The sequence below is a fragment of the Salvia miltiorrhiza genome, chromosome 4, assembly GCF_028751815.1.
Source record: "Salvia miltiorrhiza cultivar Shanhuang (shh) chromosome 4, IMPLAD_Smil_shh, whole genome shotgun sequence".
Taxonomy (NCBI): domain Eukaryota; kingdom Viridiplantae; phylum Streptophyta; class Magnoliopsida; order Lamiales; family Lamiaceae; genus Salvia; species Salvia miltiorrhiza.
In genome coordinates, this window is record NC_080390.1 from 45,704,899 (window position 1) to 45,729,430 (window position 24,532).

Genomic DNA, 24,532 nt, shown 5'->3' on the forward strand with positions numbered 1-24,532 from the left:
TCATTGTCCTAGTGTTTCACGAAAAATATGGGGTCTCACTGGAGCGCGCCCCTATATATATATATATATATATATATATAGGGGCGCGCTCCAATGAGACCCCCTATTTTTCGTGTAACATGAGGACAATGAATAAGACATATAATACTAATGAACAAGATGTATATACTGATGAAAAATAAACTTTAAAAAATTGGTAATGAATAAGACATACATACTGATGAACAAGGCAGTATATACTGATGAACAATGCAAATATATACTGATGAATAACAAAATTTAAAATATTGTGTTCCCTTCAGGATTCGAACCATGCGAAAAAAAAAATCACCCTCCAGATACAATATCAGCCATAGGATTGATGAAATAAACGTACTAGATCGTGCCCTAGATCTCACTAAAATTAGGGGGCTCATTGGAGCGGCCCCTATATATATATAGTGAGAATGCTATTTTTCATGAGAAATGAGAATGATGAATAAGTGACATATGCTGCTTGTAATTACTGAACAACAGTATTTAATTAATTGATAAAATTTTAGCTCTCTCTAGGATTCGAATCCAAGTAAATTTTTGTTCCCTTTAGGTAAATAGCATATTTAAAAATCTAACATTACAAATTCATTCTCATTTCTATAGACATGTATTTCAAAAAAAAATTAAGTACGATACATACACTACAAGAATTCAGGTCATAGCAACACGATATAGACAACAAGGTTTGAAAATCGTTGTCTATATGTCAATAGACAACGGTTTATAGCTTGGCTGTTGTCTATAATCGAGAATTCAGACTACAGGTACTCGAAATCATTGTCCAATATACATATAGACGACGCTTTCCATGCCTACAACCTTTGCATTCTAGGGTTTACTATGACTCAATCAGTCAGGATGACCTGAAGGCCTCTTTTAAGACTATATATATCAACAACTTATACCAACCTAATTACTCCCTCTGTCTCACTATAAGTGAGAATCTTTCTATTTTGGGTGTCCCACCGTAAGTGAAACTCTTTTCTTTTTGCATAAAAGTTTTATCCTTTAAATGTCTTTTCACTTTTTCACCTACACACAAAATACATATTTTTTAATTCTCGTATTAAAAAAAAAGGTCTCACTTATAATGGGACGGAGGGAGTACCTTTTAATAAAAAAATCATTTCTCTCTTTCACACACACAACACAACAAATAATTTTAATAAAATTAATTGAAGAATCCAATAACATGATGCCACATGTCAACATAATAATAAGAGTGCCTCAATTGTCAGAAGTTGGTCTGCAAACCTTTTTTTTGTTTTTGTTTTTTTTGTCTTCTTACTACAACGTATAACAACCGATTGTCAATATACATAGCCTAATGATCAATTTCTCTTCAATACAATCGACCAGGTCGATCAGATTCTCTTATTCTTTTGTTATGCTTCAATTATTTATGATTGGATTAATAGTGTTTTATGTCTCGAATTTTCAGCATTTTTTATAAAATGTCCTGAATTTTTATTTTCTCCTAAAAATCCCAAACTTTCAAAAAAAAAAAATCCCATAAAAAGTTCCGCTATACAAAATCTGATGACAGGAAGATGACAAAAAATTATGAACTTTTAGCGTTTTTCAATAATGGTGGTTCCTAATAGATTTTCCAACAATTACGATGTTCAAAATATTTCATTCGGTGAGATAAGTCATCTTTTCGTCACCGAATTTTATATAGCGGGACATTTTATGGAAAAAACTGAAAATTTGAGGTTTTTTAGAGAACAATGAAAGTTCAAAACATTTTATCGAAAATGTTGAAAGTTTGAGACATAAAACACGTTTAACCCTTTAAGATTTTATTATTGCTTTTCTGTCGATTACTTAGAATATGTATTGATTTGAGTGTGGAGTGAATTTTAAGACCTTGTCGTGCAACAGTGAAGATTTAGAGGGTGTTTGGCTGAGCTTATAAGCTCCTCAAAACAGCTTATAAGCTGTTTAAGAGCTTATAAGCTCCTTCAAAGTGTTTGGCAAAATAAGCTCATCAACAGCTTATAAGCTCCAAAAATAAGCTCCAAGAGCTTATAAACTCCCCAAAAAATAAGTTCCTCTACCCCCAACTTATTTTTTTATAATCTCATATGCAACAATTTTTACAAATATTTTTTAACTATAATTTATTATTTTCATCATATATTATTTAAGTTCATTTTTTTCGATTTTCTCTCTCTAGCCAAAAAATTCTCTCTCTAGCTTATAAGCTCAATTATCCAAACACTTTGACAACTTATAAACTCTTAAAAATGATATCTTATAAGCTCTTGAAACATCTTATAAGCTCCAAGAGCTTATAAGCTCTTTAAAATAAGATTAGCCAAACACCCTCTTAGAGCAACCACAACGGGCTACTCGATGCCCTTACTCGAGTGGCTATCGAGTAGCCCCTTACTCGAGTAGCCCCATTGCAGAGCTTGCCTACTCGAGGTATACTCGATTGTTCGAGTATACCCGAGAATCACCTTTTTTTTTTCTTTTTTCTTTTCTTTGAAATTAGATATTTTAATGTTAGTTTTAAATATATTTTTTAGGATTTAAGTAATTTTTAATGTATGTCTTTAGGTGTTTTTTGATGTAATATTTATGATCTTTATTTAATGCAATTTTAATTATTAGTAAATTATTTTATTTAAATTTGAGCAATTAAATTTAAATGAAAAACATAAAATCAAAACTAATGTTATCAAGTAGGCTATCAAGGAACCTCAATGCAGCACTACCTACTCAATAACACAACCACTATCAAGTAGGCTATCAAGTAAGCTATCAAGGAACCCCATTGCGGATGCTCTTAGATCAAAGTTAGATTCTGGTTTTGACCTTTCTCCTTTTACTTCTTGTTATAGTCTCGGTAACTGAATTTGCAATTCCACTGAATAAAAATTAAATCAAGATTCACAATAAATAGAGAAATTATTTGCTTAATCATAATTATTTATTTTTTGTCCAAATCAAATAAGAAATCATTGTAGTTAAAATAATACTTTCTCTTTCCACATAGTATACAACAATTGCCTTATTTGGTGTCAACAAAGAGTATAATACATTTCCTTTTTAATACATGACCTCACACTTTCTCCTTATATTTCAACTTTACAAACACCTCTTATTTATCAAAAATTACATGTGGCTCATATTCAATTCGACCACAACCACTCCCTTTTATATAACAAGACCTTTTATTCATAAGGGGGCAATTTGAAGTATTAGAGCACCCGCATCGCGGGTACTCGAGGGTGTCCTCGAGGAGATGGCCGGCTTCGAGGAGGGCGATGCGGCGTGGAGGTCCTCGAGGAGTACCCGAGTTATCGAGGAGCCTCGAGTAGGCGCGTGCTATGCACGCGCCATAATTAAAAAAAATATATATATTTTCCTATTTTCGATTTTCGACCGTTTCTTCAATTTTTCTTTTTTTTTTTTTTTGCTTTCCAACGGCTCTTTCAACGGCATTCTTCCATTTTCCTTTTTTTTTTTTTTTTATCTTCTTTTCTCTCTATAAATAATACTTCTCCCTACAACTCATTCACCTACAATTCATTCATCACAACTCACTTTCATTCATCACAACTCATTCCTTCTTCCTCCTACAATTTTTCTTCCAAAAATGTCGTCACCTGAACATGATTCATCGCCCGATTCCGACGAAGTCGCTGAAAAGTTCATGGAGTTGGTTGAGTTGCAGAAACAAGTGCTTCAATCATACTACCCCCAACCGGCGCCGGAGCCGGCGCGTGCGAAACGTCCCCGATCATACGTCCACCGTGATCGTGAAGAGGCCCATGTACGTCTTATGCAAGACTACTTCGTCGACAATCCAACGTATGGCCCTACTTTTTTCCGGCGTCGATTTCGCATGCAGAAGGAGCTCTTCTTGCGCATCGTCGATGCTGTTCAAGGTGAAGATATTTACTTTCATATGAGCACTGATGCACTCGGTCGAGATTCTCTTTCTCCTTTGCAGAAATGCACGTCGGCTATCCGCCAATTAGCCACCGGGGTTAGTGCGGATGTGTTCGATGAGTATCTCAAAGTGGCGGACTCAACCGGTCGTCTATGCCTAAAGAAGTTCTGCAAGGCGGTCATACGGGGCGTCTAGCAGTGGTTCGACGGAGAGTGCTGGACAAACACCGGTGGCCTTCGAGGAATATGTGCGAAGGGATAGCCTTCTCCGAGATAGACAACTACATGCTCAGCTCCGATATGATTTGACTGAGCACCTTTGGGCACGTTTCGGACCTCTAGGGCCAGAGTAGTTAATTTTTAGGAATTGTTTTTATTTTATTAAAGTTTTATGTAATATTTAGGATTTTATAATTAATGCAATTTAAATTTGTAATAAATTGTGTTATTTAAATTTGAGCAATTAAATTTAAATGAAAAACATAAAATCAAAACTAATATTATCAAGTAGGCTATCAAGGAACCCCAATGCAGCACTACCTACTCAATAACACAAACACTATCAAGTAGGCTATCAAGGAGGCTATCAAGGAGGTCCCAATGCGGATGCTCTTAGCCTTGATAAATAAAAATAGTAACATTGATCTTTTGTTTATTTAGATGTATTAAACCTTTGAAATATTCTAAAACCCTTTATTATTTCTATCATTTAAATTAATTTTGCTTCTTGAAAATAAAATTACTCAATCACACGTCTTATTAATTTAATGAAACGAGTAATTATTACATAGAATCCTTTTATATCGGTTTTTGTTCCGTGAAGATTTATTCGATACACTTTTATTCGTAGGTAAATAGCAATCAATGTTTCTACTTATTTTATATTCTTCATTTGCCCAATATTGTGGTCTCGTTTGTCACATATCTATTTAGAGTTATATAGTAATGACTATTTTCCATTTTTATTTTCGTTCCTTCTTGTGACCTTATCTGCCAAAGTTTTCATTTGGAGGTTGTTACCTATGACCAATCTCCAAAAAAAACTTCCTTCTCGCAAATTCACCTATCTATCATTATTATCCTATTTTGCTAGCTACTTTTCCTTTAGTATACATGCACATATTTTTTCTTAATTTTTTATTTTTATAAATATACCCCTTATTTACAAAAAAAAAAATCACCTTTAGTTCAATTTCAACCAGTCATTTCATAAAATAACGAGTCGATTTTTCTACTACATAAAAAATACCATTCATTTTTATTAAGTATTAATTATCAATCATATTTTGCAATCTTATATACGTTCATTCTCGCAAATCTCAACTGCCAAACTTTCATGTGGACGAAACTAGACGACCATTAAAATCTATTTATTATATGAAAACACAGTTTGTGGCAAAATTGTAATTAAAGAATCAATCAAATGATATTTATAAAACTCAACAAATCTCATATCCCATACATTTTCTCTCTCCTCTCTTTCATCATACGCATTCTTCAATTTTCTATTCTCTCTCTCTCTCTCTCTTTCTCTCCCTCTCATATTCTCTTATTCATATTTTGATGATTTTTTTTAAAATCAAATTTTATTTATAAAAAATATTCTATATATATATATATATATATATATATCTTAAATTAAAGATGAATGCAAGATCTTTGATTTGGTATCAAATAATTATTCAACTCTTTTATTAGTATTCTAATAAATTCTAATAATATAATTTATTTTCCTACTTATCAATTGAAGCTTTTCTAATAAGATGACATAGGTAATGAGCTAACTTGGAAAAAATTAATTTTATGCATGATTAACTTATGTTTTAAAACTATATATTGTGATGTGAAAACTCTTTTTTTTATTGTTTCTTCGTTTCTTTTAATTTGAATGATGTGTTTATTCTATAATTTTAGGAAGAAAATAAAGTTTTCCATCAAATAGATGGAAAATTAAAAATGATACTTTTCAAAATTATAAAATAAAATTAAGGATCTTTACTGAGTAATTGATGTAGATTATTTTATTTTTAAGAAAAAATAATTTACATTTACTTATATTCTAACTATATTTAATATTTATTTTTTATTTATTTGATACATCATTTAATTTATTTATTTTTGATAAATTAACATGATTAAATAAAGAAATTTAAAGGCCGCGCCACATGGGCTCGAACCCAAGACCTTGGTTTTTAGACATTAATCCCTAATCGCTTAATCGATAGACACACTACATCGTTTAATTTTAATGCAAAACTATGCTTGTCGTGCATCGCACGGACAAATGTACTAGTTAAGATTTATAACAAATGCAACTGTTTATTTAAGGAAAATTATTTATCGTTCGGTCAAATTAAATAAGAGGTTGAAAAAATTATTATTATATGTAAATTTTTTATATAGGTTCTCCACTCAACCAATGCTACTTTAAATTAGTATGAGTTTGAATATTTTAGATATTTTATCTAAAATCTTCAAAATTTTATGTAGGATAAAGGATTATTGTGGTGCATTGTATTATATGTAATCTTTTTATGTAGATTCTTTATTAGGTGATAATCACTACTAAGGGGGGTGTATTCGTTGTGGATTTCCACAGACTTTAAAAAGTTCATGGATTTTAAATTCTATGGAATTCACATAGATTCCAGACGACTTTCAAAGAATTCGTGGTTGGATTTCACCCCGATTTTCACTGATTTTCGAAGAATTTGGGGGATAATTCTGGAATTGAAATCCATGATGCCAACGCCCGCTGAGTCCCAGCACCATTCATAAAGTATTAAAAACATAAAACCAACAAAACAATGTACTCATAAAAAGATGGTGAAACAAAAATAAAAACATAGTTCAAAAAACATGACTAAACTATCCTCTATTTCCTAGTCTTGAATTCTATCCATCTTTTGCGTTGAGGAACAATCATTTTCATAAATCCATCTTTTTGTGACTTTGTAACAAGCAAGTCAAATGCTGCGTATTGGTCATCTTCACTCAAATCAGGAATTTCTAAGATAGCATCCCAAGTTGTAAAACTTTTTTCCTTTTCTCTTTTCTCCATCATAGTATCTCGTTTCACGAAGAGGCTTTCAACTCGATCCATTGTGCTAGTGACTTTTTTAATTTCTACCATGAGCTCCTGATGCGAACTATTTTCAGTGTGGCCTGAATTTGTCTCAAACTGGCCTCTGCTTCTTTTGGCGGAAGCTCTTCTCTGAGTGGACTCCACAGGCACTTCAGTGGGCTCCAAAGGTGATTTGGAGGCGGATAACGGTGGATCATCTTCACCAGTACTACAAACGCCTCAGTAGCAGTATCGTAATTCAACTCCTCTATGAGCGGACCTCTACTTTCATCAACTCCTATTGTCCTAGCATCAGTAGCACTGCCCACTCCAATTGCGTTTCTTCCTACAGCTACACCGTTTCCAACAGCAAGCCTCAATTCATCATAATCCGAAAAACTCCCAGTGCGTAAGTATGCATCTTTTGGGTGAGCCTAAAAACATAAATAAGAAAATTATTAATTAACTATATTATTTAAATTAAATTGTGTTTAAAAAATAATTGATAACAAATTTACCTCTATATACGCATCCCATACTTCATCTGAGGCCGTGAATTTTTTGGTGTCGTTGTCATAACCAAAACCAGAGTTAAACTTCAACAGTGTTGAATACGCATTCCAACGGCTCTTAAACCATTTGATACGACTTTGGTAGTGATTATAATTTTTATTGGACCTAAGTTTTTCATTGAGAACATGCAATATCATTTCCTCTACTGTTGCTTTGCTAAATATACCACTATTATCGCGCCGTCCCCTAATTGCAGATTCAGCCAGAATTCGTAACAAGGCATCACTTTGTTCCTGCGTCCATGCTTCATACACTGCCCTTTTTTTGGAATCTTGTGGTTGAGAGTCTCCCATAATAATATTACTAGACACCGAACAGTACTATATGAATGAATAAAAATAAAAAATAAAAAACATCAACAAAAAATTAAAATCAACTCACATGCAATAGAAACACAATATACAATTGCTAACAATTTATAAAGGTACAAGATTCATGCTATAGAAAAATTGCATAATTAAAATACTATGAAGATATAAAATTTATGAAAAAATATCTGGCTAAAAGCTAATATAGAACCCTGAACTGAACTTGTCTTCTTTTTTTGAGGGGTGGTAGGCGTCTGGCGAATGTGTGAGGAGAACCCTGAACCTGGGTATTTAAAAGCGTTGCTGGGCTGGGCTGCCTGGGCCCAGCGACCGCTGCAACCCAGCGGCCACTGGGAACCCAGCGCACGCTCAAACCCAGCGAGCGCTGGACATTCTCAACGGGTGCTGAGTTCCGGCGCTCGCTGGCTTCTTGGCCGCGGGCGCTGGAACTCAGCACTCGCTCAAAAATCCATGGATTTCAATTCTCGTGGTTCTTGGCCGAATTTCGTCGTGTGTATTTTTTTGATGAAATCCATGAAAGTCATTCCGGATTTGAAGTCAATGGAATAACGAATACACCTAGATTTGTATGGATTTTAAAAAGTCTGAAACGAATACACCCAGATTTATATGGACTTTTAAAAGTCTTGAACGAATACACTCAGATTTCTGCAGACTTTTAAAAGTCTGGAACGAATACACCCAAACTTTTAAAATCCATAGAAATCTATTAAACTCCACAACTAATACACCCCCTTAAAACTTTGATGTGAGAATTAAATTTTTTAAAAATAAATAAAATAAAAATTTTAAGATAAATATTAATAGACGATAGAAAAATTAAGAAGATATTTTGATTCCGTAATCGTATTATATAAATGATGATGATGATGATGATTACGTATCTCTCTTCCTTTAATCTTGGACTTGGGACTTTTTTTAGAACGGACTTGGGAAAATTTTAAATTCAAATATTTCTTATAGTAGGCTCTCGGGCCATTTGATTATGGGCCAATTTCTTTTTTCGTTAAGGGCTTTAAAGCCCACATTGGGAATCGAACATGCAGTATGCAATTTCGGTTCTATTATTATTTCGTGCTTAACATATTGAGTAAGCACCGCTGCACCGGTATTGCATATTTGCATTCATTATACAAGTGTGACAACAAAATTAAAAGAGTCAGAGTCTAAGTTGAAAATTTGAGAACGTTGAAAATCGTCCAACTCGTAAATTGAATTAAATTATAAGAATCGTACCAAATTTGCAGGTATTCGAAAGTGTCGTGACTTTTGGCCAATATTTATTATTTCTGAAAACGACGTCGTTCCATTTTACACGTGGCAGTTATCAGCTGACACGTCAAAACTCAATCTATTGGAAAAACTTAGGGATATTAGAGCATCAGCATCGCTGGGTGCGATGGCCGGATCGAACCCGGTCTATCGCACCCAGCGCCGTTGCTGCACCCGGGTGTGAGGGGGGGGGGGGGGGCGATGCATCGCACTCGGCTGAGACGGGAGCGAAGGAGGGGGCGTGTTTACACGCGCCCCTTTTCAAACCAAAAAAAAAAGGAAAATTAAAAAACAAAATTTATGTTTGTTTTAATTTAAGTAATTTAGGATTTTAATTTCTTGTATTGCAACTTTATTTCAATCAATGTAGGATTTGAATTTTAATTCAATGAAATTTTAATTTATCAATTATTGTAAATTTAAAATGGAAACTAGAATAAAACTAATTCAAAAATAAAATAAAATCTATTGCACCCAAGTGAGTGCAATACCATTGTTGGAGTGGGTGCAATAGAAGTGGGACCCCTTCTATTGCACCCACTATGGGTGCAAGCATTGTGGATGCTCTTAAGATTGTGCTAGCATTGTTTTTTTTTTTTTTGGATAGATAGCACGCATTTAGAATTAGTTAACACAATATATTGATTAATGTATGAGTAAAGATAACCGTCATTTTTAGTCGTGATATTTATTAAATTGAGGTTTTTTATAAAAAGAAAAAGAAAAAAGCCTTTGAAAGCACAGTAATGCAGACTAGAGGCACGAGACTCGGAAAGGAGCTCGTTAAACAGGAAACAAAGCAAAAATCGATTTAAAAACCATTCAAAAAATCGTCCACCTCCATTTCGTCCGACCAACGGCCTGTGGCGATCATTTTTAGTCGTGATAATAATTGGGTGTTAAGAATTATAAATTCACTCTCCCCCCAAAAAAAGAAATTTATAAATTCACCATGCCTTCTCAAAAAATAGTCTAACTTGTCATGAAGTGTAAATTTCATATCGTGCAACATGTTATAAGAAAATGTGAATTTTAGAAATTCTCAAATGAAAATGTTGGAATTGTCACTTATTCAAACATATATAATCTCGTATCAAATAAAGTAAGTGCTTCTGATGATACAATATCACAAAATATATTAAAAACAGTAAAGAACAACATGCTAAGAATGATTACCTAGTTCAGTGATAAAACACCTACATCTTGGGGAGGGGGATCTCACCTAGGAAAAACGATCCACTATATGAAGTTAAGATAAATATGGACTTATAATAATACTCGATTTTACTTAACTACTATATCTTTCCAAAACCTCATCAACGGTGAATAATTGGAAACAAGACAACGACTAACTTTTTAGGCGTAAACACAACTCTTCCACCACCTAATCCCTCACAAAAAATTCATCAACTGCTAAGTGAAATAAAATAATTCACGAACACAAAATTGAACAACCTAAACAATCTCTCATAAACACTACGAAAAAGCAATTCACAACACCATGCATAAACACAACGTATGATCTGAAAACTCCACGAAAAATACTCTATCAACTGAAAAGAATATCTAAGCAGTAATTGTGAATGGATCTTTTCTTCGCTTTATATAGATGTTGCTTTACATAAGTCCAGCTCGATAAGAACTCTTTCAAGATAATAATAGTCGAATCCTCTCATGATTATCCTTCAAGAATAAAGAGTCCAATGATCTGCTGTTGATCAGATTTGTAGAATTAAACAACCTGTTAAAATATATCTGATGTATAATTTCACTTGTATAAGGAATCTTGTGCTTATCCATAAGTTTATCATAACTTTTGAACGTGTATCACTTCATATACCTCTGCAGGTACAGACTACATAATAACAAATACTCCCTCCGTCCGCCAAAAGTAGACCATTTTTACTATATTGGGCGTCCGCAAAGAGTATATCACTTTCCTTTTATGGAAATGGTCCCACCACCCACTTTAATCTTTTATCCTTACAAACACTCATTATTTACAAAAAAACTCACCCCAAATTCAATCTCAACCACACATCTAATAAAGTGATGGGACCCTTTCTCCACTACATCAAAATCATCACCAATTTTATTAATTCCCGTGCCCAACCAAAGTAGTCTACTTTTGGCGGACGGAGGGAGTATATAAGAATATTCATACTCCAACAAACGTTATTCATGACTAGTTGTTAGGTACAATTTACATAATAACAAATATATAAGAATATTCATACTTTAACAAACGTTATTCGTGACTAGTTGTTACCGCTAATATTTGTAACATTAGCTATCTATATTACAATAATATATATTTCAATAGTTTACCAATCGTTGTCCAACTTGATTTCCATTAATGGAAAACTGATATAAGCTTAATTCTTATGCTTCCTTTGTCCTTCATATTTATACCTTTTTTTTGGTACGTCCTTCAAATTTATGTGTACCTATTTTTGGACACATTACAAGAATTTCGCTAATAGACAACAAGCAAAAATTGTTATCTATTAAAAAAACGTCTGTCATAAATGGTGGTGTAGTCTATTTAGGAGCACTGATAGACAACGGCCAACTGACATATTGATCGTTGACCAAATGTTTATCAGTGAATAGGCAATCTGATGAGGGATAAAGATTATCTTTAGCGCATAACTCTCTGGCCAAAGATTATTCATACATAATATTACTATTTATTACTCTCTCCGTCCCATGAATCTTGACATGTTTGATTTCGGCACGAAAATTAAAGAGTTGTAGATTTGTGATTTAAGTGTGTAATTAATAAAGTAGGAGAGAGAAAGTAATAAAAGTGATAAAGTAGGAAAGATAATATAATAAAAGTGATAAAGTAGGAGAGAGAAAGTAATAATTATTACCTTATTTGAAAATATGTCAAGATTCGTGGGACGACCCAAAAATGAAAACGTGTCAAGATTCGTGGGACGAATGGAGTATTATATACGTGGAAAGATACTAACCAATGCAGGCTTAAATGAAGACCTGTGACAACAAAAGGAATTCAAAACACCTGCGCAGCTGAGAGAGCTTGGAATTCTACTACATAGAGCCTGCGCAGCCTCATCATGGACTTCTATTACATAAAGCCTGTGCAGCCCCGCGGAATTCTATTACATAGAGTCATATCTGCGCAGACTGTGGAGCCTCATCAGCACAATCTACTAAGCTACGTCTGCGAAAGACCGTGAAGAGGAGCGTATCTTGACCTCAATGCCTGCGCATCCCATCATAGAGACGCATGCGCAGTCCATCCAACCACCTTCTAAACAAAGGTGAAAAGCTGCAACACCATTAGAAAAAGGACAATCAACAGAGATAGCGACACCGGAGAGTGCTCCGTGCATGAGGAGTGCGTGTGTAGGAAGAAAAAGACTACCTTGCCCTTCCTTTTGTATCACCTATAAATACCTCGTCTGTTATTGTAACAAGAGGCGGATCATTGTTACTCACTCTCTAATCAAAATAAATATACTTTCTGCATCTGGAAAAGAATTGTGCTTCAAGAAACTTTATTATTCCCGTGTTTTATACTCCAGGTTCATATTTCATCTTGTCTCGTTATCTTAATCTTAGAGTTGATGAATGTAGCCTTCAACACAATCGTTGCTTGACCGTTGTCTATTAATGAATAAACAACAAGCCGTATATCGGTATAGACAATGGGTAAAAAATGTTGTCTATGAAGCAGTAGACAACGCTTTTTAGACAATAGTTTCTTACACAGTTACCATATTTTCAAGTGACTGCATATATAAGCAGTTAGTTTATATTCTTACACAGTTACCATATTTTCATTGTATTAATATTCCAAATAGGGTGTCATCGAATCGAGCCGAGCTCCGAATAGTTCGCGAGCTGCTTGGTTTGTTTACAGCCCTAATTGCAAAGTTCCCCCAACTGCATATATAGTTGTTTCACTACCAGAAGAAATTAATATAAGTATAACCTACTTGGTTTAATATTTCAAATAACTCATCCACAAAAAGGCCACTCCTCAGAATCCATCAATGCCTGTAATTTGGTGCTTGATTGCAGGCTGCCAAAAAGGGCAACTTACAACTGATGATAAAGTTTAGGTGGCTAACTCCAACGATTTGAATTAATGTGTTAAGACAGGACAAAAGCTTAGAGAAATTGCTCCCAAACCCTTACCTCAAATGTTACTCCCTTTCTTGCTTTTATTTTACTTTATTGCGTACGTAATTTTTGTTAAAGAAAATAGGCAGTCCTATCTAATTCATTTGTGTTAAATGTTTAGTTCAATATTTTATCATTAAAGCATGAAAACTCACGACACAAACACATACAGCATATAATCCGCTTCAAGATATCTCTACAGCAATAAATGGAATGAAACAATCCATTTCTCAACCTAATCCTTCATATCTAGTACCTAGATACATACTTATCTATTGTAATTAGGGATGTCAATCGGGCCAGCCCACCGGATTTTCGGGCTAGCCCTATCGGATTCCGGGTTAGTCGAGTGCGGGCTAATCGGGTTGGAGATTTTTTCGGGTTGTAAATCTGCAACCCTAACCCTAAACTTTCGGATTTCGGGCTAGCCCATCTGGCTAATCAGGTTAAAGGCGTAAAAATAAAATTATCATTTGTATTTTATTATTCCTAATGATCTAATGTACGTATAAAATATACATAGATATTAAAGATATAAATTATATAGCAAAACATGAAATGCAAAAATATAAGATATTCAAGATTGCATAAACAAAATTATATTAAAATGAGATAGTAAAATTTAACATGTATCAATGCACTATAATCAATCTGAATTATTATTGAATAATTAGTGGATTTGCCATGCACGTCTCATTGACAAAAAAATTAAAAAAAATTGGTATCACTTTAAAATGAGATACTAATAATTAATTTCTAACTAATGAGATACTAATAATCAATTTCTACAAAAAAAACCGTAATTAATTTCACTTTTTTTAATGAGATTGCGCGCACACACACATATATATTCTAACTAATTAATTTCACTTTTTTTAATGAGGCTACATATATATATTTAAGCAAATTAATACCATAGATCTAAACATAGCAGAAGTTGTAACTGGATGCATCAGTCACAATTCTGTCAGCCCACCGGGCCAGCCCATCGGATTTTCGGGCTAGCCCTATCGGGTTCTGGGTTAGTCGGGTGCGGGCTAATCGGGCTGAAGGTTTTTTCGGGTTGCGATTTTTCAACCCTAACCCTCTAATTTTGTCGGGTTATTCGGGTCGGCCCACGGGTTTCGGGCTGCATTGACATCCCTAATTGTAATCATGACTCCACACATAATTTTCACAATTTTACTCATCTAACTTACATTATTTACCCACAATCTATTTAATAATACCACATTAAGACCGTTTCTCCATAATCAATACTCTAAATAATTTTTTATTAAAATTTGTATCGAAATCATCTATATTTATGGGGGAGAGAGAGAGACAGTATAACCCGCGTACTAATCTTAGAAATTAAACAGGCCAAGACTAAAATTAATTTCGGAAAAGTAGTAATATCCAACTTTCTCTTTGGGGAAATACAAATAGCCTAACAGATAGCATCACCTAACAATACTAAATTGCAAACCGTTCATTTGTAATGTCGAAATATGGCAAAAATTATAGCGACTCCTAACTTTCTATGTACTTCCAAAAATGATCTTCAATCACTTTCTGATGGGTTACAGAAAATATTTACAAGGATATATAAACCTCAGCGATATGTATATATCGTTTTAATGAAATAAAATAAAATAAAATAAATCGCTCTTTACGTCATATGATGGCATGCAATTATACACACTATAACGCATTATCTGATGCGACGTGCTCATCCTATAATTAAGGTGCTAATTAAAGTTGAATTTAAGACTTTGGTCAAGTGAACCAAGTTCACTGGTCATCCTTAGATTCTTCATTACATAGTACTATTATTTAGTTTCTTCTCAGTTCATGTCGCACTGTTAAGTGTAAGAGTGTGTTTGCTTTTTATCACTCCAAAATTAAAGGATAATATAATGAGGTATAAATTTATCACTTAAAGTATGGATTGTTGAGGTAAATCCACCTCTTGTTAAGATGTCCCACAAGCCTACAATGTTTGACAAAGGTTGTGGAGTAATAATGTTGCATTAATTGCAATATTTGATTTGAAGAAAATTGGCAGCAACATATTGCTGCAGCCTACCTCAATACTCGGCAATATGGTGAATTTGCCAGACTCCTCCTATTACAGCATTCTATAATTGCGGCTATAGGGTGGTTACACGGAAAGACATTTGCAGCTCAATTCCTTTATAAATTGAGACCAATTCTGCCAAATGAAAGTGTCCAAGAGTGCAAGAAGAATGAGGCAAAATAAGAGAGACTTTGGTGAGTGCATTTTGACAGAAGAAAAGTGTGAGTCTCTCTTAAAATAGTAGTCAGTCCTTTGGTGTTTTCCAAGTTATTAAACTTGAGATTTTTGTTTCCCCTATTTTGTGTAGGGAGAATTTTGTAAGCCTATTATATAAATAGTGGAAGATTTCTAGACTACGGTCTCGTGGTTTTTCCCAATTTAGATTTTTCACGTAAACATTCTTGTCCCATATTTCCTTATATTTTGCATCAAAATTATTTTCTTGGTTTGGTCCCATTTTGTAATCCAGCAAGAGGAAAAGAATTATCCTGGTTCCGTTGTGAAAGTGTCATTTATTTTGACACTCTTGGATATTTATTCACCACTTTTCCCAACAAGTGGTATTAGAGCCACCTTGGTTTTGAGGCGGATTAAAAATAGAGGAATCGTCGTCGCTTGGTGGTGTGTTCAAATTGAGCGGATCAAATTACTCAATTTGGAAGCCAAGCATGTTGGATCTTCTCTATTGTAAGGATCTCTCTATTTACCCTTACATGGAGATGATGCCAAACCAAAGGATATGAGTGATGATGAATGACTCATCATACACAGGAAAACAGTTGGTTACGTTCGGCGCTTTATTAAACACAGTATTTTCCATCATTTTGCTAATGAGGAAAAAATTATGTTCTTTGGAAGAAAATGGAAGCTGTGTTTGAAAGGAAAAACGCCTTAAACAAACCTTCCATCATTAGAAAAATCGTTCGCTTGCGATATGTGGAGGGTGCTAACATGACAGAGCACCTAAATGCATGTCAGGGTCTTATCAACCAATCCATCAACATGAAGATTGCTCTTGATGATGGACTGTAGCCACTCAGTTCTGCCGGACAGTTGGGACACTCTTGTAGTGTCAATCAGCAACTCAGCTCCAGGTGGAGCACTAACCTTGCAGATGGTCAAAATTTGTCTTCTTAATGACGAATCTAGAAGAAAAGATCAAGAACGTTCTTCTGAAACAAAGGCGATGAATGTTGAAAACGAAGATCGAGGGAGAAGTAAAAGTAAAGGCTCTCAATACTCGAGAGATAAATCCAGGGGGAAGTTTAAACCCAGAAAATACTTCAAATGCCATTATTGCGGTGGTCCGAACCTCTACGAGAGAGACTGCAAAAAGAAGAAAAGAGATCAAACGCGTGGAAATAATAAAAAAGCTGAGAAAGACACAACAACAGTTGCAACTGATGGCGATGTTGTCATAGTTTACGATGATGCACTTGTGTGTTCGTCATGCCAACAAACAGATTAGATCGTTGATTCGAGGGCATCATATCACATTACACCACACAGTGATATGTTTGCATCTAGGGATGTCAATCCAGTTCGAAACCCGTGGGCTGGCCGGATTAACCCGTCAATCCGAGAGGGTTAGGGTTGAAAATTTTCAACCCGATAAAAATTACAACCCGACTAGCCCGTAATCGATTAACCCAGCACCCGATAGGGTCAGCCCGACTAACCCGATGAGCTAGCCCGAAACCCGAAAGCTTAACATAAAATATTTAGATAAAATTTTTTAAAAAATGATAAAATATTATAAAGTCTCATCATTTCACTTTTTTGTATTTTTAAGATGCTTTGATTCTATGAGTTCAAATTATTATTGGATATTTTATTATTTTTTCTTTAACAAAGTTGAACATTTTATTGTTACCAACTTATTTTATATGTTAATATTGATTTTTGTTCTTCAATATCTTATATTTTTGCTTTTCATGCTTGCTATATAATTTATATCTTTGATTTCTATGTATATTTTATACATTATACATTAGATCATTAGAAATAATAAAATATAAATAATTATTTTATTTTTACGCCTGTAACCTGATTAGCCCGATGGACTAGCCCGAAACCCGAACATTTAGGGTTAGGGTTGAAAATTTATAATCCGACAAAATTCTCAACCCGATTAACCCAAAACCCGATAGGGTTGACCCGAAACCCGATGGGCTGCCCGATTGACATCTATATTTGCATCCTACACCGGTGGCAGCTTTTGCAAAGTCAGAATGGCCAACCATGGTGTGACAAAAGTTGCTGGTATAGGAGACATTGTCCTGCTTACTGACACCGGATGTAAGCTTATCTTAAAAGATGCCCGACATATTTCTAATATCAGACTCAATATTATTTCTACTGGCAAGCTCGACGATGATGGCTACATCAACCATTTCAGCGAAGGAAAGTGAAAGCTAATCAAAGGCTCTCTAATTGCAGCAAAAGGTAGAAAGCAAAATTCTCTCTACATGATGCATGCAACGATGTCCAATGGAGAGGTGAATGCAGTCATAAAAAATTTCTCCATTGAGATATGGCATAAAAGGCTTGGGCATCTGAGCCAGAAAGGTCTAGAAATCTTGGGTAGAAGAAGCCTCATTCCTGAGGTATGCACTTGGAAACCTGTATTGATTGTTTGGCCGGAAAACAACACAGAGTTGCATTCAAGAGCTTCTCTCCCTCAAAAAGAGCTCAACCTCTTGATTTGGTGCACACAGATTTGTTCTACATGAAAGACAGAACTCTTGGTGGCACACTATATATCGTCACCAAAAACTAAAGACGTGTCTAGGTGGTGACATTCCAGATAGAGTTTGGTCAGAGAAAGACGTGTCTTACAAACACTTGAGAGTGTTTGGCTACATGGCTTTTGTTCACATTCCAAAAGATGAGAGATCCAAGCTTGATGATAAAACCAAACCATGCATCTTCTTGGGATACGCTCATGAAGAGTTTGGTTATAGATTATGAGACCTAGTTAACAAGAAAGTCATCAGAAGCAGGGATGTTGTATTCCTTGAAGATCAAGTTCCTAATGATGCGAAGGAAAACCTGACTCTAATTCAGAAGTTCTTGTCAACTTAGATCCAGTTCATTCACAGACACTCTAGGATTACGGAGGAGATACATAATCGGAGCATGGTGATCCGGTTGATGACGAAGCAGGTGACAATAATGTCCCTCCAGTCAGAAGGTCAGCTAGAGAAAGACAACCTTCTACCAGATATAGCCAACATGAGTATGTAATGCTCACCGATGGAGGAGAGCCGCATAGTTTTGTAGAAGCCATGACACATGACCAAAATGAGAAGTGGTTAGAAGCCATGAAGGATGAGATGAACTCTATAGTTGAAAATCACACCTATGACTTAGTGAAGTTGCCAGCCGGCAAGAGATCGCTGAAAAATAAGTGGGTCTACAGATTAAAGGCTGAGGAGAATAGCTCACAACCACGGTACAAGGCGAGATTGGTTGTGAAGGGTTTTAGTCAGAGAAAGGGTGTTGATTTTGAAGAGATTTTCTCACTAGTGGTGAAGATGTCTTCAATCAGACTAGTGCTTGCAATTGCTACCAGTTTGGACCTGGAGATTGAGCAACTTGATGTGAAGACTGCATTTTTGTATGGAGATTTAGACAAAGAAATCTAAATGGACCAACCTGAAGGTTTCTATTGGGAACCCCATGGAATATCATTTCTTGTTTTGATGATACCAAAATCCTTAAGTTTAATTTGCAATAGACTAGAACTATTTTGAACTCAAGTGTTAGAGTTCGTTTCTAGTTTAGGTTGCGGTTCTGAAGACTGAAGACTGAGGTTACCAACTGAAGTATCAGTTGAAGAATCAGTTCAGAACTGATTACTTAATGCGTGCTCCGTGGACTCAGCGGACTGATACTAAAGTCAAGTATCAGTTAAACATTCTTCCTCGGACTGAACTTCCAACGTTCAAAAGAAGCCACGTGCTCATATAGTACAGCCGCATTAAATGCAGAGATCTCAGGATCATCTCTCTCTGCAGAGGTCATTCTTATTTGGTGGCTACTTTATCAGAGACGTCGCATTTCCTGTTCATCAAGATAGCTGTTCCCACCAAACAAGGAACCTCGAAGATTGAAGCCTCAACCCAAATTTAAAAAGCTCTCCAACGGAAGAAATCTTGAAGACGTTCTCCGCCAACGGATCTATTCAGGATCTCTCCTATAAGTAGCGCTCGAGGATCAACTTCAATCTTCACCGATTCAACAACATAAGCTGAAGCTCTGCTAAAATTGCTACTCAGCCCAAAGCTTAAACTCCCCAAAGCTTGAATCGAATAAGAGAATTCCAAAGCCAAAATCAGTCACTGCTGATTACACACATTCTCTTAGACCTTAGGCATATATCTGTTTACCCAAAAGCCCAGGTCAAAACTTGCTCCAAAGAACTTGTTCTTTGAAGTCTAGTTGGCAAGTTTTTGAAACCTCATTTCGAAAGAAAGAAATCGAGTGTTTGAGTGAAAAAGGAGTTCAGGAAGGTACTCTGACTCCGTGAGATCCTAGTGCAAGGTCGTGCTAGGAGTGAGAAATCCGACACGAGTGAAGTGTGGGTCTGAAGAGTGGACTCTTCAGTGAAACGGTTGTGTGCACCCGGCAAACACACGGTTCGATTTGCAGTGCACCAGTTAAGCACTTGCGGAGTGGATTGTTGGTCTGATCAACCGATCGTGGATGTAGGAAAGTATTTTTCGAACCACGTAAAAGTCTTTGTGTTATTTACAGCTTTCAGTCTTTACATACTTATCTGTGTTCTTACTCTTGATAAACTGAATACTGAATAACTGCAAAGCGAAACCTAAGACTAACAATGTGCTCAACTGAGGCTATTACGAAACAAAGTTATTTCCACTGCGTGTGATATCAGTCTGACTGATCTATCATCTGATAGTCAGGAAGACTTATATCATCTCTGTTTTAGCAAATATGTTATTTATATGTACAGGTTTCAGCTAGAGGATCAGTAGATCAAGTCTTCTAATAGTTCATGAAGAAGAAGTCCATAGATCACAGACCAACTGATAGAAGTCCTTTAAGATCAAGGACACTTGAAGACAAAAGATCAAGTGAAAACTAAAAGCTAAGCATGAACCCAGTCTCCCACATCAGCTGATCAACTGATCAACTACCAAGGTCTACTAAAGAAATGCAAAGTCAAACATGTTGGTCCCGAGTGAGTACGTATTGGTGTATGTAGATGGGGGAATATTGTTGGTCCCGAGGTGAGTATAAACTGGTGTATGGGGGAGGGAGGAATACACCAGTAAGCAACTTTTGCTCGTTTTCTCATTTACTCAGAGTTTTGAACAGTATACCTAATAATGTATTTGTTCAAGTAAGTGAGCAGTTAATAATCTTAGTGACTGCTCGAAAGTTGATCGGTTAGACTCTTAATTGAGATGCGGAATATGGTGGCTAAAGAACTCACAAGATTGAAGATCTTAAGGTTATCTTTAGACTTAGTCAGTTTTCAGCACAGAAGATATGAGAGCATGCAATAACTTGTAAATAGAAAAATAAAAACACAATCAGTTTTTACGTGGTTTGGAGAACTCTCCTACATCCATGTCTTGGTTCGCAAGAGAATTCCTTCACTAAGAAGGACTCATTATTTTTCAAGCTATAAGAATAGTTTGACCAATTAGATCACCTTAGACTGATCCCACATATTATGTTGTGGTGACCATTTTAGCAATTTACACGGTTGCAATACCGTGACTTTTCTTCAGTTTTCAGACTTCCAACATGAAACTTACTGACTTATTACCTTTTAACTTTAGCACTTTTGTCTATGAGTTACAAAGATTTTTCCAACTATGAGCACACTATTTGCAATACAATCAAAGTTTTCAAAAAATGTGCTACGCTCTAGGTTGAGAGACAATATCAAACCTAAAGTTTAAGGGAATGTATGTAAGCTAGAGAAAAGAATGTATCTTTGAATAAATGCCTCAAACCTTTTTTAATACTAGAGATTTTCTTCTTCGAAAATACGTTGAGTTCTTTGAGGAAGATAGAATGCTTTGGAACTCTTTTGAGATTAAAATTTCGCAGTGTTTTCGGTAGTCTTCTCATTTGAATCCTCTAGGGTATATATAGACCATCTTTGAAATAGTTCCGTTGGAGGATAACGTCTTTTAAAAAGAGTGGTAGTTGGCTTTGAAAATAATCCCATTGAATTCTGATAGGGGACATTTCTCGTATTTTGAAAATCCGAATAAGGTGATGTAGACGTGTTGCACTGTTCCTCGTACCTTTTTGTCATTTTCTATTGAAAAGGTAAGATCTTCATTAAATGTCATATCTTTGAACTTGAGTGCTGCAAATTGCTCTGAGAGTCTCTTGATATTTTCAGTTTGTGGCGGTGAGGGAGTATCTGCCTTGCTGTAAAACTTATTAGTCTAGATTATATATCCTCAGCAAGCTAAGCTACGAGGTTAAGCTTGATAGAGCATTGGATTGACATCAATCAGAGGTTTTGGAATAATTCAAAATATCTTCTAATTTTTTCTAATACACTAGTTACAAACTTTTCGTAGCTTTACAAATATAACTTAAGACAAGATCAAATAACTGAATAATAAGTTGACTGATAGTCTAAATAAAAGTTATCTATCTAAATTGATCAATTAGCAATCCTACAGACTGTTGAAAAGTTGGTCAATTGGACTAACAACTGATGTTGTGTGGAATGTGGTGGTTAAACTACTCACCTATTATAATTTTTTTTAAGTATTTAAGTTTAAGCTTAATCAGTATTAGTTTGACTAGCAGGTTGAGTCTGCTAAAAATTGAGCTTTCAGCTTGTGCTGAGTTTTGATACGTTAATAGTATGTGTGCTAATAAGTGACAGTTTAGAAATTCTTAATGTAAAAACATAAGTTAAAGCACACAAAGTTTTAACGTGGTTCGAAGATAACGCTCCTACATCGACAGGCCTTGGTTACAGGCGAATCCACTTAACTTTAGGGTTCCTTGTTGTTAAAGCTTGCAAGTCAGCTTGACTAGCAAGTTACGTTATATTGATCCACGAGTTACGCAGCCATGTCTGTTTTTTGCGATTTACTTGGTCGTTTCTGATTACAACATAACTTTCAGATTACATATGAATCCTGACATTCTAAGCATGTCTTGTACTTTATCTGCGCCAACTCCAGATTTCACGTGATTCTCATTAAATGATCTGTCATTTGTATGCAATTATCACAAGTTGACTACGTCTTTAAAATAACCTTTGACCTCGGACTTATGTGGCATAAATCAACTAGGGTTTTGCAATATGTGAGTTACCAACGTCGTTCAGCTTCAGCTAACTTAAGACAATTTCGTCATTTCACCTAAAAGCTCGTGATATTCTCTATCTCACTTTTGGTCTCATAAAGTCTGTGTCTCATTTTTAATTTCTTTAGTTTTTAATCATTTTTTTTCAAATTTAATTTTTTTATATTTTAGCATAATTTTAAGACTAAAATAAGGTTGTATAATTTTTAATTATTAATTTGAGTTCATCAATCCATGATTAGGATTCTTTAATGATAAATCTTAACTATAGGATTTATTATATAATACTTCATCCATTTACGACACATCTTTCTAATTTTTTATTTTTATCCGTCCAGGAAACATCTTCCTAGTCCATTTTTGAAAATAACTTCACTCACTATCACCTAATAAGTACATGGACGATTACGAAATACGAAGACGATAAGATACTGTTCTATTTTCACAAAAATCATGATACGATATGTCAAAAATACATTTTTAGTTTTTTATTTAATACTCCCTTTGTCCCATAAGAGAGTATCACGTATGGGATGGCACGAATTTTAAAAAAAGGTTGGTAGATAATATGTTGAGTGGAATTGAGTAATTGTGATTGAATTGATTGTGGTACATAGAAATGAATAGTCGTGGTTAAAAAGAGAAAGTGGGAACATGTCCCAAAATGTAAGTAATGCTTTCTTATGGAACAGACGATAATGAAAAATGAAATATTTTTTTATGGGACGGATGGAGTGTATATTTACATATATACTAAAAATACGTAGTTCATGGGTTGACATATTCATGTCAATTGCAATTACTAATCAATTTCTAAAATCCTATTATAAGTCTATTAAAACTCATGGGTTGACATATTTTTTTGGTATGTCCCCAAAAATTATGAATACCATATTTTTGGACACTACCCCATATGTAAGTCATACAATTTTACCCGTTTAACTTACATTATTTACTTATAATCCACTCAACAATACACTCAATGTGGGACCATTTCTCCACTATCATTACTACAAACAATTTTTTTATTAAAACTCGTGTTGGAGTCAATCATACGTAATTTTGGGGGATGAAGGGAGTACTTCCCAATAAATAATAAAAATAGAAGATCCTGCCAACTGATTGAAGATAGTGCGAACCCAACGATGGCGGCAGTGGACCCAAAATACATCGATCGCAGTAACGTGCGTGAAGACAATTCAGAGTGAGTTCGCAACAAAGGGGGGGCTGAAGCTTGAGGACGACGCGAATCCAGTGGACGATGATGTGAACCCAGACGGCGGTGAGCCTAGACGGCGCGGAGACCATCCCGCGTTTGCGTGAATAGCTTCAGAGTCAGCAATGAGGCGTGAATGAGGTTAGAGAAGAATGAAATGCGTAGACACAAAATAGGGGCTAGGGTTTCCATCGTATCTCTTTATGGTCAAACGTACTTGATAGTATCTTAAACGTATTTTTAATTAATAAAAGAATTTAAAAAATAGGGTACTAAAAAGACATCCCCAAGGACGTATTGTCTTCGTCCCTTGGACGTCCTCGGAATGGATACGGGCTACTAGGGGCGTCCCGGTGCTTCATAGACTATCACTCTTATAATTCTCACATTGTCACTAATAGATTCACAATTTTTGAAAATAATTTAATTAATTATCACCACTATTTCTAATTTGTGGGATTCTTTATCCACTCACTAAATACACATTTTGCTTTTCTTAAAACCTAAGTTCACTCCACTTAAATAGATATTTTATGGATAGAGAGAGTAATATTATATTTTATGTATTTTTATTTCTAAAATAATAAAATTAAGGGAAAATGTGCAGATAC

At 35.0% G+C, this 24,532-nt stretch overlaps 1 protein-coding gene across 1 annotated transcript; it reads right to left on the minus strand.

Annotated features, from left to right (window-relative positions):
- Positions 1–7,065: 7,065 nt before the first annotated feature.
- LOC131023506 (uncharacterized protein At2g29880-like) lies at positions 7,066–7,869 on the minus strand. Its single transcript, XM_057953049.1, has 2 exons — positions 7,522–7,869; positions 7,066–7,437 (listed from the first exon to the last, which is right to left on the minus strand). The coding sequence occupies exons 1-2, from the start codon at positions 7,867–7,869 to the stop codon at positions 7,066–7,068; spliced, it is 720 nt and encodes a 239-aa protein (XP_057809032.1).
- Between the last annotated feature and the right edge of the window lie 16,663 nt (positions 7,870–24,532).

Coding starts and splice junctions, on each gene's coding strand:
- LOC131023506 (XM_057953049.1), bottom strand. CDS start 7,869: ATGGGAGACTCTCAACCACAAGATTCCAAAAAAAGGGCAGTGTATGAA. Junction 7,438..7,521: donor TATGGGATGCGTATATAGAG/GTAAATTTGTTA, acceptor TTATGTTTTTAG/GCTCACCCAAAAGATGCATA.